The sequence below is a fragment of the Strongyloides ratti genome, assembly GCF_001040885.1.
Source record: "Strongyloides ratti genome assembly S_ratti_ED321, chromosome : 1".
NCBI classification, from domain to species: domain Eukaryota; kingdom Metazoa; phylum Nematoda; class Chromadorea; order Rhabditida; family Strongyloididae; genus Strongyloides; species Strongyloides ratti.
The window spans coordinates 4430395-4447791 of NC_037307.1; the positions used below are offsets into that span (position 1 = coordinate 4430395).

The window sequence follows — 17397 nt, forward strand, 5'->3', positions numbered from 1 at the left end:
ATGTTATAACAAATGGCCAGAAATAATATTTTAAATTTATAGGTTAATGGCAACAGATTTAAAGATGAAAAAAAGTAATCTTAAGCATCTAATCAATTTGCACTTGTAATGGATGAGTTTAGATAGTTAGGAGGAAAAATATTATTCTGATTTAATATATATATATTTATTTATTATATTTTATTATTAGTTACTTTTATATAAAATTACCGGCATTATGTTCTTTCAACAAAAGCTGGTACTTTTATTGATACTAATAGCTTCTTTAAGTAATTATTTGGACTGTGAGATTAATCCAAATCCCAGAAATTATGGACAATCAAAATATAGAAAAAATATTCATGGTAGTTTACCAAGATTCACTTATACATCAACGAATCAAAGTTACAGAGAAGGAGCAGCAGTAACAATTAATTGTGAAGTTACTGGTGATCCATCTCCATCTGTTTCATGGGTTTTTAATGGTAAACAAATTTTTGACTCAAGAAAACATCAAATACAAAAGAGAAACACTCAACTTACTATTTATCCATTTTTGGATTCTGATGTTGGAAGGTAATTTTTAAAATATAATAAATTTAATTATTTATTTATTAGATATACATGTATTGCTATGAATCGTTTTGGAAGTATTTCACATAGTATTGATTTAAAAATCATAGTATCTGTTCCACCATTCATTACTGAAGGTCCACAATCACAAAAAGTTAAACCATCTGAACGTGTGGTACTTCGTTGTAAAGCAAAAGGTGAACCAAAACCTCGTATCACATGGTTTTTTGAGGGTTCAGAAATTCAAAATTTAGCAGGACATTTCCAGGCATCTCATGATGAGACTGAACTTATTATTTCTCATATAACACGACAAGATAATGGTGTTTTTACATGTATGGCTGGAAATGATGTTGGTGCAATGACAGCAGATGCAACAATAACAGTTGAATCTCCTACATTAAGTAGAATAGACTATTCATTAGATGATTCTAAACTTTCAGAGATTGTTAAACAGGCTACTGAAAATGTTGACAAAGCTATTGCTGAAACTCAACGTGATTTAAAATATTCTATGACTAATCCTCATTCTCTTATAAAATTATTTAAATTTGCTGCACCCAGAGCACTTGAAATTACTAAAGCAAGAGAAGTTTATGAAGAATCTTTAAGATTAATTGAAAAACATGTTGAGGATGGTTTAAGATTACCAATACATGAATTACCAACAAATGTTTCATATGAATCAGTATTAGCAGTTTCTCATATTCAAACATTAATGGAATTATCAGGTTGTATGAATGGTCAATTTAGAGAAACATGTGATAAAAATATGTGTTTTCACATGAAATATCGTTCATATGATGGACAGTGTAATAATTTTGATAAACCTATGTGGGGTGTATCCCAAATGCCATTCCTTCGTCTCTTACCTCCAATATATGAGAATGGTTTCAATACTCCTGTTGGTTGGGAAAAAGAAAAGTTATACTTTGGTTTTAAAAAGCCAAATGCTAGATTAGTTTCTAAAGAAGTTATATCTTCTGAACAAATCACACCTCATTTCCGTTACACCTCTTTATTAATGCAATGGGGACAATTTTTAGATCACGACATTACATTTAAAGCACCTGCTTTGTCAAGAAAAGTTTATTCTACAGGAGGAATTTGTAATAGAACATGTGAAAATATAACTCCATGTTTTAATATAATATTACCACCTGGTGATCCTAAACTTAAAAATGCTAGAGGTAAATTTCCATGTATGGAATTTGATAGAAGTGCTGCTGTTTGTGGTTCCGGTGAAACATCACCCATTTTTCAACGTGTAACATATAGAGAACAGGTTAATATTATAACATCTTTTATTGATGGGTCAGTTGTATATGGATCAACAGAAGTTGATGCAATTAATTTAAGAGATTTATATAATGATCATGGGCTTTTACGTTTTGATATTGTTTCTGGGGCAGAGAAACCATATTTACCATTTGAAAGAGATAGTGATATGGAATGTAGAAGAAATGTATCAGAAGATAATCCTATTCGATGCTTCTTAGCAGGAGATTTTAGAGCAAATGAACAATTAGGATTAACTTCTTTACATACAATTTTCCTTCGAGAACATAATAGAATTGCTGGAAAATTTGTCCAAATTAATCCTGATTGGGATGGTGAAAAAATTTATCAAGAAACAAGAAAGATTATTGGAGCTATTATTCAACATATAACTTATGAAGATTGGTTACCAAAAGTTTTAGGAAATGATGGAATGAAACATTATTTAGGAGAATATAAAGGATATGATAATACTGTTAATCCAGGTATAACTAATGCATTTGCCACAGCTGCCTTTAGATTTGGACATACATTAATTAATCCAAAATTAATGAGACTTGATGAAAATTTTAAACCTATTCCCCAAGGACATATTTCACTTCATGAGGCAATATTTGCACCTGAAAGACTTTTATCTGAAGGTGGAATTGATCCAATTATTAGAGGTCTTTTTGCTACACCAATGAAACTTCCAAGATCTGACCAAATATTAAATAAAGAACTTACTGAATTATTATTCCATAAAGAATCTGAAGTTCCATTAGATTTAGCTGCCATGAATATACAAAGAGGTAGAGATCATGCTCTTCCTGGTTATATTGAATATAGACGTTTCTGTAATTTGTCAGTTCCAAATACTTTTGAAGATATGATATCATATGTCACTGATCGAAAAGTTTTACCAAAATTAAAAGAACTTTATGGTCATCCAGGAAATGTTGATCTTTGGGTTGGTGGTGTTATAGAAAAAAAACTTCCGGATGCCTTAGTAGGTCCAACATTTTCATGTATTATTGGAGAACAATTTAAAAGATTAAGAGATGGTGATCGTTTCTTTTATTTAAATGATGGAGTTTTTTCACAATTACAAATTAATGAAATAAAAAAATATACAATTTCTAAAATTATTTGTAATAATGGTGATAAAATTGATAGAATTCAAAGAGATTCATTTGTACATGTTGGTGAGAAAAAATCATCCTACCAAAGATGTGAAGAACTTCCAGATTTAAATATTCATATGTGGAGTAGTTGTTGTGATGGAACATGTAGCAACAACATTGATTCTTCTAATTTAAAAAGAAAAAAACGAAATGAGCATATGTATGGAGGAAGAAATTAAATCAAATTTTTTTAATTATATTAATAAAATGTTTTTTAAAATAATATTAAAATTCTTTACTATTATTCTTATTCATATATTACTTTACAATAGTAATAGTTTTTTTTTTATTGATATTTAAATTTTATATATAACTTACAATAGCTAAAATATTCAAGGGCACTTCCATGTAATTTATTTCTCCATAAATGACATCGATTACTAATTTTAAACAACGGTCATTCATGAAAATAGGTGTATATCTGAGTAACATGATTTAACAAATAATTAACAGTTTTCTTACCCGCCAACATACTTAGATATATGTATAAAAGTTTAATTTTTTTTACCATTGCTAATATCATATTTTTTATAGTTAAAATCAAAGGTATACTTTTATCAAAAATAATTAAAAGTTATCAGTTAAAGATATAACCTCATTAATATTGTACCCCCTGTTCTATAACTATTGTCCTAAAACAAAGTGGCATTTAATAATAATAACATCATTTCACCTCTACACTCATATATGGGTTATATACCTTTTATAGAAAAAGTAAGAGTTTACCTTTTAATAATAATTCTGACATCAACAATATCTCTGATCATAGTTAACCTTTAACAATCTTGTAAATGATGTGCTTTTGTAATGTTCTAGAGATGATGCTTGTGCTTAGATTATTTATTTATTTTATGAATCATAAATTCATTTTACATTGATGTTATATAGTTTTTATTAATAATATTTAATTCATTCTTTTTTAGTTAAGAATATTTTTATTATATAACAGAAATTTATTTTTTTTTTTATCTATAAAAGTATGTATATGTTACTGTTGAATTAGAAAAGATTAAGAAATGTATTTTATCAATTTAACTATATCATTATTACAATATCTTTTATATTTTTTTGCTTTTACACCTCATTTAATTGAAAGTCAGGGACAATTTATTTTACCACCCGGTTCAAGTCAACCTATTCAACCAATTAAAAATACCATTGGTGGTGTTTATTCTAAAAATGTTACATTATATTTTATGAATTCTCCATATCGAGTTAATCAAGATTTGATTGTAGAACATGGTGTAACACTTCATATACAAACTGGTGTAATAATGTATTTTGATAGTGGTGTTGGTATGAAGGTATTTGGTATTATTGAAGCATTAGGAAATGAACATGCACATATTCAAATGTTACCATATCAACAACAATTAATATATGATCATAAATTTCCAGATTTTAGATTAATTGATGGTCCAAGTGTTCGTCAAGGTAGATTACAAATTAAAGTTATAGATAAATTAACACAAATACCTAGATGGAAAAGTGTATGTACTGCATTAACAAATTGGACTTCTATTGATACAACAGTTGCATGTAACTCACTTGGTTATTCTGGTGGAGGATTTTGGAAATGGTATTTAAGAAATAATGATACATATCCAATTGTTATTTCAAAACCTAATTGTCATTATGGAGCATCAAATTTATATGAATGTGAGGGATTAAAAGATGTTAATAAAATTCCTATGTCTGAAAATATTTGTCAGGGAGAGGATGATATTGGTTTATATTGTTGGGGAAAACCAATATTTCGTGGATGGGAAAAACATTGGAAAGGAATACAAATAATTAATTCACCATTTACTTTTGTTAATGAAGATCCTGATGAAGTTTCTTTAATACGAAAATCATATTCAAGATTAGATTATGTTGATATTATGTATGCTGGTTATGATTTACAAACAAAAAATGTAACTCCAGCTGTATATGTTGAGGGTACACCACCATTATTTAATGGAATGAAAGTTTCTAAATCTGCTCGTGATGGTTTCTTTTTTTATGAATCTTCTGGACCTATATTTATAACAAATAGTACAATTGAATATAATCGAGGTCATGGAATTGCTGTTGATAATACAACTGATGGAAGATTATTTGTAAATAGTACAATTATTCAAAATAATTATGGTGATGGAATTTGGTATAAACAGAAACGTGGTGGTATACAATTAATACAAAAATTAAATAATAATAGATTTAAAAGGCAAATTTCATTTTTTGAGGAAGAAAATGATAGAATAGATATGTGTAAAACACATATATTACCATCAAATCAATTTTTTCCTCATTTAATACGTCTTCATTTACAAAATGGAACTTTTTATAATATTGATGATCCACCATTATGTTGGATGAGTTTAAGTTTACCATCAAGATTATCTTATACATATACAATTCAATTTATTGATATTATTAATAGAAATAATGATGATATTGAAAGTAAAACAAATTTAATTATTTGTGATGGAAATGAAAATGAAAATTTATGTCGAAATGAACGTTATAATATTCCAATATATAATGGAATATTTCCTCAAAGTATATCATTAAAATCACACTCTCAACCAATTTATATTGCATTACTTCATAAAACATCTCCATTATATAATGGAAAAGTTGTTGGTGATATAGAAATAAGATTTAAAATTCATGCATCAGTTTTAGATAAAGGTATTTATGGGTTAAATGTTACTAATTCATTAATTTTTAACAATACTGGTTGTGGTATACGTGCCATGGAAATTAGAGATAGAACATGCCTTTCTAATGTAACAATTAATAATAATGAAGGTTTAGCTGGATTTTTAATAAAAGATGGTTCTGCAGATGTATGGGTTAATGGTTCAAGTATTGATAATAATTGGGGTGATGGTATGAATATATCATATGCTGGTGGTTCTATTAATTTTAATGGTTCAACATTAATAGGTAATAGATGGAGAGGTTTTGCATTCCATCAAAATGATTCATTACCATTTTTACCATTGAGACAGGAAATAATTTTTAAAGGTAGACCTTCAAATAATAGATTTTATCTAAGAACAATATTAGCACATAATCTTTGGGGTGGTATGTTAATAGGTAATTATTGTACCCCATTTGGTATGAATTTTGAACCAAAAGTATTTATTAATTGGGTAGAATTTGTCTCAAATATCTATCATCCTCATATAGAAGTATTTTCTTGTCAAAGGATATGGCCACCAACAGGACAGACACTTTTAGATATATCTGGAAATCGAATAGAAAGAGGTACTGGTATAGGATTTAGAATGGAACCTGCTGTAAATGTTTTAGCAACAATATCTTCAAATATATTTTTAGAAATAAATAATACAGCATTATTAATACGTAACTCAAAGCATCCACAATTATCTATACTACCAGCAAAAGTAAATATTAGTAAAAATGCTTTTAAATTTAATAGAGGTCAATATATTGTAAATATTGGTTTAAATGAAGAAGCTGAAAATCAAAAAATGTTTTTTAATCAACAAAATGAAGTTAATGAAAATAAAGTAATAAATCCATTTCCTTATTTAAAACCAAGATCAACACCATATGCAGCATTAGTTGTGTCTAGTAGTAATGTTATCATCCAACGAAATTGTTTTCGTAATCCTGAAGCTGATTATGAAATTGGTACAGAATTATCTGAACATGCTAAATGGATTGATGCAAAAGAAAATAATTGGGGTAGTCCACAAAGAGAAATTTTTATGCCAAAAATATTTGATCAATTTTATAGGTATTCATTAGCATCAATTGAAGTTAATCCATATGCAGCTACTTGTAATCAACTAAATCCTAAAATAACATATCTACAAGAATATTTCAGACAATTTAAAAAAGAAAGTCATCCTTTTATATTGGGAGGAAAAATTTATGAAAATCATGATTTAGTTAAGGGAAGATATGTTGTGACGGATGATTTACATATTGTACCTGGGGCAAAATTAACACTTTCTCCTGGAACAGTAATAGAATTTAGTGATAATACTGGTATGCTTGTAGAAGGTGAATTATTAAGAACTGATATGATTGAATCAAAAGAACCAATTATTTTTACAGGTAAAAAATTTAACCAACAAAAAGTTAAAAATGTAAGATTAATGGATGAGAATGATAATGAAGACACCTATGAAGGTAGACTTGAAGTATTTATTGATGGTAATTGGGGATCTGTTTGTAATAGAAGTTTTACAGCTTTTCATGGGCAACTTGTTTGTAATCAACTTGGTTTAATAATTGATCCTGAATTTTTTGAAAATTGGAGAATTTACCCACCTCCAGGGGAATTACCAATGATTATGGATAATATTCGTTGTGAAGAAAATGAATATGATATTACAAAATGTAGACATGATGGTGTTAATCATAATATTGAAGCATCCTGCCCTCCAACAAGTGTCATTGGTCTTCGTTGTCTTGAACCACATTGGGCTGGTGTTAGATATTCATTATTAGCTAATCCACCAATATTTACCGGCCAACCAACAATGAATAATTGGATTATAGAGAAGGCAGGACTTTTTGATTTTAGAAGTAATATTTTTAAAGCAGCTCTACAAATAGATTGGAATTATCATACATTTGAAAATTTAGTTATTAAAAATAGTTTTTATCATGGTTTAGATATAATTTATAATGATTTAACAAAAAAACCTGCCTTCAGAGATTCTTATTTTATAAATAATCGTCGTGATGGAATTAATATTAGATCTGGTGGTATAACAATAGAAAGAGTTTTTATTAATAATAATGGTAATGCAGGAATTCAATATAATCCAATGGTTCATGAAGGTACTCAAAAAGATATTGTCTCATGGTTAGATAAAAAAGAACAACCTGAAATGGAGGCAAATAATGTTTTTATTGTTCCAAATGGTATAAATCAAACTATAACTGTTTTTGAAAGTCAATTAAATCAAAGAAAATTTTTAGTTTTTAAGGAAAATAACTTTTGTCCTATTGATTTAAACAATCCATGTTTATGGGAAATTGATATTGAAGCAATTGGTAGTGAATTTGGTATGAATGGTAAACTTGCAATTCAACTTGTTAACAGAGCTGGTAATGAAACTGATGAAGAAGCAATACTAACAGATTATAGTACCTCTCAAAGTTGGAGTGTTAGAAAAAATACAATTGAATTTCCTATAGTTTCCAGAGGAAACAGAATGTCATTAAAATATTCAAGAAGTTATGGTAAACCGAAACTTATTTTATTAGTTCTTTTTCTTGATACTCAAGAATATTTAGATAGATTTGTTCATGTTTACAAATCAGAAATCAAAGGAAATCAATATGCTGTTTTATCAATTCATTACAGTAATTTGACTTATGATGATGGAACAATTTTGATAAGACGATCTCAGGAAATGTTATGGTTCCAAAAAGTTAATTTTACAAAAAATACAGAAGCTGTACTTTGGATAAATAATCCTCAACATGTTGTACTTCCAGGAACAGAAATTGCTGAAATAACTTATAATATTGATAATTGTTCAATAACTGAAAATTATGGTTCTATAATAGATACTCATAGAGATCAATTTTCATCTGCAAACATTTTTCATTGGATATTTTGGTCAAATACATTTGAAAAAAATAAAAATTCTGGTATTTTTGTTCACCTACCAGATAATTATAATTTATTAGAAACTAAAAATCATAGTTTTTTGATGACAGAAAATAGATTCATAAATAATACAAATTTCCATGTTCATTTAAGAGGTTTTTATGCATTCTTAAATATTTCATCAAATAACATTACTGATAATATATGTGATAACAAATTTGGTATTCTTGAAATATCAGGAACAGAAAAATATATGATAATAGAAAGAAATAGATTTTTACAAAATCATGGAAAATGGATGATTAAAGTAGATATAGAAAGTCATACATTAAGAGATCGTGGAAGTGAAATTGAAGGTTTCATTCAATATAATTATTTTCTATACAATACTTTTGTTAATAATTTAGATGATTATGTTGAAACTTTACCAAGATCTTATGCAATTGGTATATTTGGTTTACAAAAAATTGATGTTCATTTTAATAGATTACGAAATTTATTGATGGATTTTGAGTTAGTTGCTGGAGTTAAATCTAAATTTCCAGCAGATGATGTTTTAAATGTTACTCATAATTGGTGGGGAACAGGTAATGATGCAACAATTTTTCAAAGAATCTTTGATCTTGATGATTGTACCAATTATATTCTAGCTGGTTTTTCACCATTTTATGTAACAGAAGAATTATTTTTAGATTATTGGTGGCGTCCACATATAGGTCAACTGGCAGAGGCTAATTATATTGAACCTGATGTTTTAGATTTAAAAGGAAGAATGTATATAAGTAAAAATATGACATTATTATCAGAAAGATGGTATAAATTTCCATTTTTTTATAAACCAGAAATTCCTTATAGAATTTCAAAAGATTTAATTATTATGCCAAATGCTACATTATATATTGAGAAAGGAGTTGAAATACATGTTTCACCTAATGTTAATATATTAGTTCTTGGAGAATTAATTTGTGGTGGTACATATTGGGAACCTTGTCGTATCAAACCATTAAATGAAACAGAATTTATTCAAACACAAAAACAAAAACCAACGCGATATAAAAGAGAAGTTTATAATAATTTATACGCAACAGAGATAGAATATTTAAAAAGAAATAGGAGAAAAGTATCTATAGATCCAATATTTGATAAATTTCCCATCTTACGTCGTCAAGATCCATACTATCAAACATTTGAAATTTCATTAGAAAGAAATGGTTCAGCACCAAATGCTGGATTTCTTCAAATATATAATGAAACAACAGGAGAAATTGTTCCTTCATGTGATAGGCAATTTACTTTAAAAAATGCTCGTGTTGTTTGTAAACAATTAGGTTTACCATATTTAAATGCTTATCATTGGATTACACCACGTTGGGATTATAATCCTAAAATAAGACTTGTCAGAACATATATGGAACCAAGAGAATGTTTTGGTGATGAAGATCGTTTAGATAAATGTTTATTAAGAATGAGTGGAAATGATTCACAATGGATGTGTATGGATAATGAACATTTTAATTATATTCATTGTGGAAGTGATGTTTCATTAAATAAAGATTATGTAGGAAATTGGGGATCACTTATATTCGGTCCATCTACATTAGAATTAGGAATAAAAACACAAGAAGAAAAATCAATATTAAGGCATATAGAAATTGTTGGTGGTGGTAGATCTCATAATGAATCTTTAGATGTTGGAGCATTACAAATTGTAAGAAGATCTCCTGTTATAGATGCACTTAATGTTACTAATAGTTCAATGCATGGTATTCAAATTATTTCACCATCTTCAACAGTAATTTTAAATATGATAAATGTAACAAATAATAAAGGTCAAGGTATTAATATTCTTGCAACAAATCTTCAAACACCAATGTCTACATCATTTGTTCCAACAGGTCCATTAACAATTCCTTATTATTCTCCTGGTTTATTAGATATATGTTCAACAGGTAAAATAATTAATGTTCAAAATAGAATTATACTATTTTATAAATATGATTCTATAAATGTGGATTGTATTAAAGTTTTTCACTCACTTCGTGGTCCAATATCATTTAGATTTATTCATTTTAATCTTTATAAATCAAAAACAAATCTTGGTAGATCAGATGCATTATATATTTATTCAGATGCATCATTTAAACAACGTTCATTGCTAAAAAAATATTCTGCTGATAATTTCGATTCTAAATCATTACCAATACAATCATCAACTGGCGTTATATCTTTACACCTTCGTGGAACAGCAGCTGATGGTGAGTATGGTTTTATTGCTGAAATTGCAATAGTACCAAATAATCCAGATACTGCAAATGCAATGGAAATAAATATAAGATATGGAAAGTTATATGAAAATGATAGAGGAGCAATTGAATATAGAAATATAGGTGAAATAGGACCAAGTTTAACAATTGAAAATTGTGCTATTGATAATAATGGTTATTATTTATTTGGTAATATATCAACATCATCTCAAGCTGTTGAAGTTCACCTTCATAATACATTATCATTTAATTTTCGTAGAAATAGTGTAACACATAATAGAGGTGGTTTATTACTTACTGATGAATGTTCATCTGCTGTAGCAAGATTAACTGCCTTAATTAAAAATAATGCTTTTGTTAGTAATAAAAATAGTACAACATTAGCATTTTTAGGTAATAATTATCAATCAGTTATGATTGTTGGAAATATTATAACACTTAATGAAGCATTATATTTTGATACAGCACTAGTTCAAAAGATGAGTGCTAATTTTTCAGCAAATGTATTTTCAAATAACACTGGTACACATATCGTTAATACACAAGGATACTCAAAAATTAATTCAGATACACAATTATTTTATTTTAATAGTTTTCAAGATAATATTGCTCTTGGATCAGGACATCAATATGAGGAACGTTATGGTTATCTTTCATATGGTGAAATTGATGAGTTTAGTAGAAGACCTAAAAGGCAAGTCTTAACGCAACGTGGTGTTTCATTTGACTGGTGGACACATGTTGATTTTGATACAGCAAGATATCGTGGTACAATACTTGCTGGAAGTTCACAACAACGTTTTTATCATAATGTATTTAATAATCCATTAAATGATTATGAATTAGTTACCTCAAATGCATCTCAATATATGATTGGGCGTATTGATGCAAGAGAAAATTACTGGGGTTATCCTGGAACTTCTGGTGTAGCATCTGGAAAAATTCGTGATTATAATGATTATCATTATTTAATTTCTGTTGACTATGAACCAGTCCTTGAATCAAATACTTCTTTAATTGATGGTGATTGTCCTGCTGGTTGGTTTATTGCCGGAAATAATGAATTTAAATCATGTTTCTTATTTATTGGAGCTGTAATGACATATAATAATGCAGTTAATTTTTGTGCTGAAATTGGTGGATTTATGCCTTACTTAAGAACAGATGACATAAGACAAATGATTCTTGCTAATAAAATAGATTCAATAGTAAATTCTGAAATAACTGAACCTGAAAAGAAAAATTTACTTCCTGGTCATCAAGAAGTAAGTATTTGGATTTCTGGTGTTTCTGTACCATCTATACAATGTGGTAAAATGAGTAGTCGAAGTGGTAGAATTGGAATAGAAAATTGTAATTATCTTTTACCATTTGTTTGTGAAAAAGGAACTAAACCATATCAAGAACCAATTATGTGGAGAAAAGGATTAACATATTTTGTTATAATATTAGGATGTCTTATTGGTGTTTTAGTTATGCTTTCTGTATGTTGGTATTTTAAATCAAAAAAACGTGATGAGGAACATATTATGCGAAAAGATTTTGCTAGAGAATCTGTTAAACGTAAACAGGAAGAAAAATTAAGATGGGAACAATTAAAACAAAGGAACATGTTAGAAAATCAGAAACAACTTCAAAAGAAAGGTCATGAGGTTGATTCAATTTCGAAAGCTCATATGAATTTAGTTGATGGTAATGCTGCTTATACAGCATCATCTTCTAGAACAACAACTTACTTAACAAATAGTAGTAGTGCTACAACTCCATCAACAATAAGAACAGGGGTTGATACATTATCTACTGATGATTATACAGCTTGTACTTCAGTTACCAATTCGTATGGAGTTCCTTCATCAAATATAAGTAATAGTCGTGTTCATGCAAATCCTAATCCATATGCTGAAATTGAAACATTTACTAGAAAAAATTCAAAAACTCCTATTATATTATCAGGTAAACAAGACTTTTTATCAGAATGTTCAACATGTGATGGTACAGAAAGTTCAACATACTCTAGTGTTAAGGGAAGTTCTGTAACTGATGAAACAAGTAATTGTTGTAGTGAGGTAAGAGAAGGAACAAATTCAGATATTTCTTCTACTCAAACATTAATACCAAACACAAAACCATCATTTATAACTTTTGGTAAGAGTAATTTACCAAATAGTAGACCAAAATCAACATTTATCCCAAAAACATCAGCCACAACATATTTGTCATCCTCCAAACCACAATTAATATCTGCCACCTCAAATCCTTCTATCCTAAATTCATTAAAAAGTGAAACAAATAGTAGTTATAATAATTTTGGTAATCAACAATCACCACAACCAAAATTTATTCAAACACCAATGGTATCAGAATTAAGATCATTTTCAAATTACCAACCATTAAGACAATCCGGTCGTTTACCATTTAATCAACCAGATACACCATCAAAATCTCTTAATAATCTAACAGAAAATGTTAACACTCAAGTATCAGATTACAATATATCAAAATATATACCAACTGATAAAAAAAAATCATTAGAAACATCAATGTAGTAAAATTATGATCTCTTTATTTAATTATGTGAAAGAATTTATTAATAAAAATATATTATAAAATGAAAGACTTTATGATATAATCTAGGGTTCAACTGATTTCGCTTCATAATAGTGATGACCATCTTCAATAGTATTAAATTTAAAATGTTCTGTATCCATATCTAATTTTTTCATTAATTCATATGCCATACATTTTTCTGGGGGATGTTGCATAAATTCCTAAAACAAAACAAAAAATTATAAAATAATATTAAAACTTACAGTTTTATAACTACTTTCAAATGATCTTTCACCTTCTAACTTAAGATTAGTATTTGGAATAATAGGTTTATTTTGTTTAATTACATCAAAATTATGATAATTTTCTCTATAAATTGTTTTTTCATTTTCTAATTTGAAATTTCTATCAAAAATTTCATTTTCAGGATGGTGAATAACTTCATATCGATCTCCTTTTGTAACATTATAAGTCTTTTTATATGTACTTTCTTTTTCAAATTCACCATCATACTTTAAAATATTTGAATCTTGTGGTCGTTTGATTTCATACCTTTCACCAATTCCACCTTTATGAATGGAATTGTATGATGTTTCTCTTTGAATTTCTCCATCTCCTTTTAATAAATTTGAATCTTGTGGTTTTATAAGATTAAATCTTTCTCCTCTAATATCTTTAAATTCAGTACTATAATTTGATTCATTACCAAAAGTACCATCACCTTTTAATATATTAGAATCTTGTGGACGTTTAACATCATATCGTTCCCCAATACCACCTTTATGAACTAAATTATATGATGTCTCATTAGAAAATTGTCCATCACCTTTTAATATATTTGAATCATGAAATTGTTTCATCTTATTTCTTTCTCCTTTAATGTTAATAAAATTATCATTATAATTAGTTTTAAAATCAATTGCCTCATCACTCTTTAAAATATTAGAATCTTGTGGTATTTTAACAGCATACCTTTCACCATGCAAATTTTTAAAAGTATTATTATAACTTGATTCACCAATAAATGGATCATTATTTCTTAATATATCTGAATCTCGTGGTCGTTTAATTTCAGCTCTTTCCCCAATACCACCTATATGTGATAAATTGTATGATGTTTCATTTTGAAAATTACCTTCATTTTTAAATAAATCTGAATTTTGCGGTATTTTGGCATTATATCTCTCTCCGTAAGTATTTTTAAATGAATTATTATAACTTGACTCTCCAATAAATGGTTCATTGAGATTAAAAATATTAGAATCTTCTAATTTTTTAGCATCATAATGTTCTCCAATACCACCTTTATGTGTTGAGCCATAAGATGTTTCATATTGGAAATTACCATCTCCTTTTAATATATCTGAATCTTGGGGACGTTTAACATCATATCTTTCACCAATTCCACCTTTATGAATTGAATTGTATGATGTTTCTCTTTGAATTTCTCCATCATTTTTTAATAAATTTGAATCCTGTGGCCTTTTTATCTCATATCTTTCACCTATAAAATTTTTAAAAGTATTACTATAACTTGATTCTCTTTCAATAGCACCATCATTTTTAAAAATATTAGAATCTTGTGGACGTTTCATTTCATATCTATCACCCTTGAAATTACCATAATTATTTTGGTAATTGGTTGATAAATCAAGATTACCATCACCAATTAAAAAGTTAGAATTAGAGATTCTTTGAACAGGATAACGTTCACCTTTTTCATTTGTAAAATGTGTATTATAACTTGAAGTTTCCATAAATTTTCCTTCCCCTTTTAATATATTTGAATCTTGGGGTTTTCTAACATCATAACGTTCCCCCTGACCACCTTTGTGCATCAAACTATATGATGTTTCTCTTTCAATATTTCCTTCTCCCCATAACACATTAGAATCTCTTGGACGAATCATGTCAAATCTTTCTCCTTCAACTTTTTTAAAAGTTTTGGAATAATTTGTATCACCACTAAAAACGTCATCATCCTTTAAATTCAATGTATCACTAGGTATTTTTCTATCATAACGTTCCCCAATTCCACCTTTATATGTTAAACTATAAGATGTTTCATTTTGTAAATTTCCATCTCCTTTTAATATATCTGAATCATGTGGTCTAATAACATTAAATCTTTCACCTTTAATTGGTTTATAATTATCATGTGTATTAGAAATTTCATCCATTTTTCCTTCTTTCTTCCAAATGTCTGATGGTTCATGGTGAGATATTGCAAATCGATCTCCAATTTTTGGACCATATTCTGATTGTGTAATTGTATTAAAATTTGAATGAATATCAGGATCAAATAATATGTTATCAGAATGACGAATAGTATCATAACGTTCACCTTTTTGTGCTCTTCCATAATCTTTTATATTAAATGAAGGATCAGAATTATTTAATTCTTTAATACTTTCCCAATAATCACTATCTTTTGGTTTTATAATATTTCTTTTAGATTCTCTTTTAATTCCATAATCATTTCTTGTTGTTGATGTTACATCAAAAGTTTGATCATTTTGAAATGCTCCATTTGAATCTTTTCTTTTTTGAGGAATATTACGATCAGCAATAAATTTTTTATATGCTAAATGAGAAGTTGATTGCATTGGTTCACGTTCACCTTCCAATCCAATAAGTATATTATTTTCATATTTTGTATATCCAAATCTATCTCCTATTTTTGGTATATATTCTAATCTACTATTTGTTATCCACTCTCTTTCATTTGTACCTAAGGTAAAATTTTCTTGGTTAGTTCTTAAATTATTTCCTCTAACAACTATAATTAATATATAAAATATTTTTTATTAAAATAAAAATAACTTACTTCTTACAGGTTCTTGTTGTTTCCTGTGTTTTAGAAGTCTTTCATTATTAATTTCATAACTACTTTTCATATGGAGATTAGTATTAGAATCATCAAATGTTATTTGTGATCCTTGGTTACGTTTTTTAATCGTTGCCGATGTTATAAATCTATTTCTTTTATCAATTATATTCTTGTTATTTAATTCAATAACACTTTTTGAATTTTGATTACCCAATTCTTTTGATACCTGAGATTGTTCAATTTCTCTTGGTGATGAAATTGATTTTGATCTTTCTTTTTCAGAATAAGTCTATAATAAAACAACAAAAATTATTAGGTAAATTAAAATTATATAATGTTAAGTTTAATTATTCTCATCTGGATATATTAATAAATTACATTTCAATTTCACCATAGCAACATTATATTATATATATTAAATTTTCATTTTCTATAATAAAATGATAAAAAGTTTAATTATCATAGTTAATTTTACAAAATTCATAATTACTTCTTATATTAAAGATTCGCTTAGTAGTTAATTAACCAGCTTTACTATATTTCACATTTTTATTATATTATATATATATTATATATATGTATATATGTATGCTAACTGTGAAAAAGCACAACAATTAATAAATGTTAAATTAAAAAAATTACCATTTCATTATTGGCAGGATTAATAATTATATTAGGTTTACATGGTACAATATTTGATAATGATGATAAACCCTAAAATAAATTATTATAATATTTTGTTATTGTTTTTTTTTTTATAAATAAAACATACACGTTCCAAAATATAATTTTCTTTTTCATTACCTAATTTAATGTGACTTGCATTTCTTCGATTGGGACAAAAGTGTCTTCTTAACAAAAGAAAATATTTAAAATAATAATAAAAAATATATTTAACTTACCCACAAGTACACAATTGACAGATACATAAACCATTTCTATGTAAATCAGACACCGTTCGACTATTCATAGTAACTTAAATATTTCTTTTAAATGTGCAAAAAACTTTAATATATATTTATGTAATTCTTTTATTTTTTTTTTTTAATTTGAAAAAAAAAAAAGTTTATCAAAGAAAAAACAAAAAATCTTTTTTCTTTTTATATAAAAATATATCTTATTTTTTTAGCACAAAAATAATATTTAAACGATATACCTTCATTGAACATCAATAAT

At 27.1% G+C, this 17397-nt stretch overlaps 3 protein-coding genes across 3 annotated transcripts; 2 read left to right on the forward strand and 1 right to left on the reverse strand.

Annotated features, from left to right (window-relative positions):
- Positions 1-217: 217 nt before the first annotated feature.
- Positions 218-3172, forward strand: SRAE_1000142700 (Peroxidasin-like protein; the record flags this gene model as incomplete). Its single annotated transcript, XM_024648380.1, has 2 exons — positions 218-555; positions 598-3172. The coding sequence occupies 2 exons, from the start codon at positions 218-220 to the stop codon at positions 3170-3172; spliced, it is 2913 nt and encodes a 970-aa protein (XP_024502364.1).
- Positions 3173-4009: 837 nt separating this feature from the next.
- Positions 4010-13390, forward strand: SRAE_1000142800 (SRCR domain and Parallel beta-helix repeat and Pectin lyase fold/virulence factor domain and Pectin lyase fold domain and C-type lectin-like domain and C-type lectin fold domain and SRCR-like domain-containing protein; the record flags this gene model as incomplete). The annotated part of the gene is made up of 1 exon (XM_024648381.1): positions 4010-13390. The coding sequence occupies one exon, from the start codon at positions 4010-4012 to the stop codon at positions 13388-13390; it is 9381 nt and encodes a 3126-aa protein (XP_024502365.1).
- Positions 13391-13474: 84 nt separating this feature from the next.
- Positions 13475-17191, reverse strand: SRAE_1000142900 (Hypothetical protein; the record flags this gene model as incomplete). Its single annotated transcript, XM_024648382.1, has 7 exons — positions 13475-13612; positions 13655-14484; positions 14527-16170; positions 16219-16510; positions 16864-16935; positions 16994-17072; positions 17124-17191. 7 exons carry the CDS (start codon positions 17189-17191, stop codon positions 13475-13477), a joined length of 3123 nt encoding a protein of 1040 aa, XP_024502366.1.
- Positions 17192-17397: the final 206 nt, after the last annotated feature.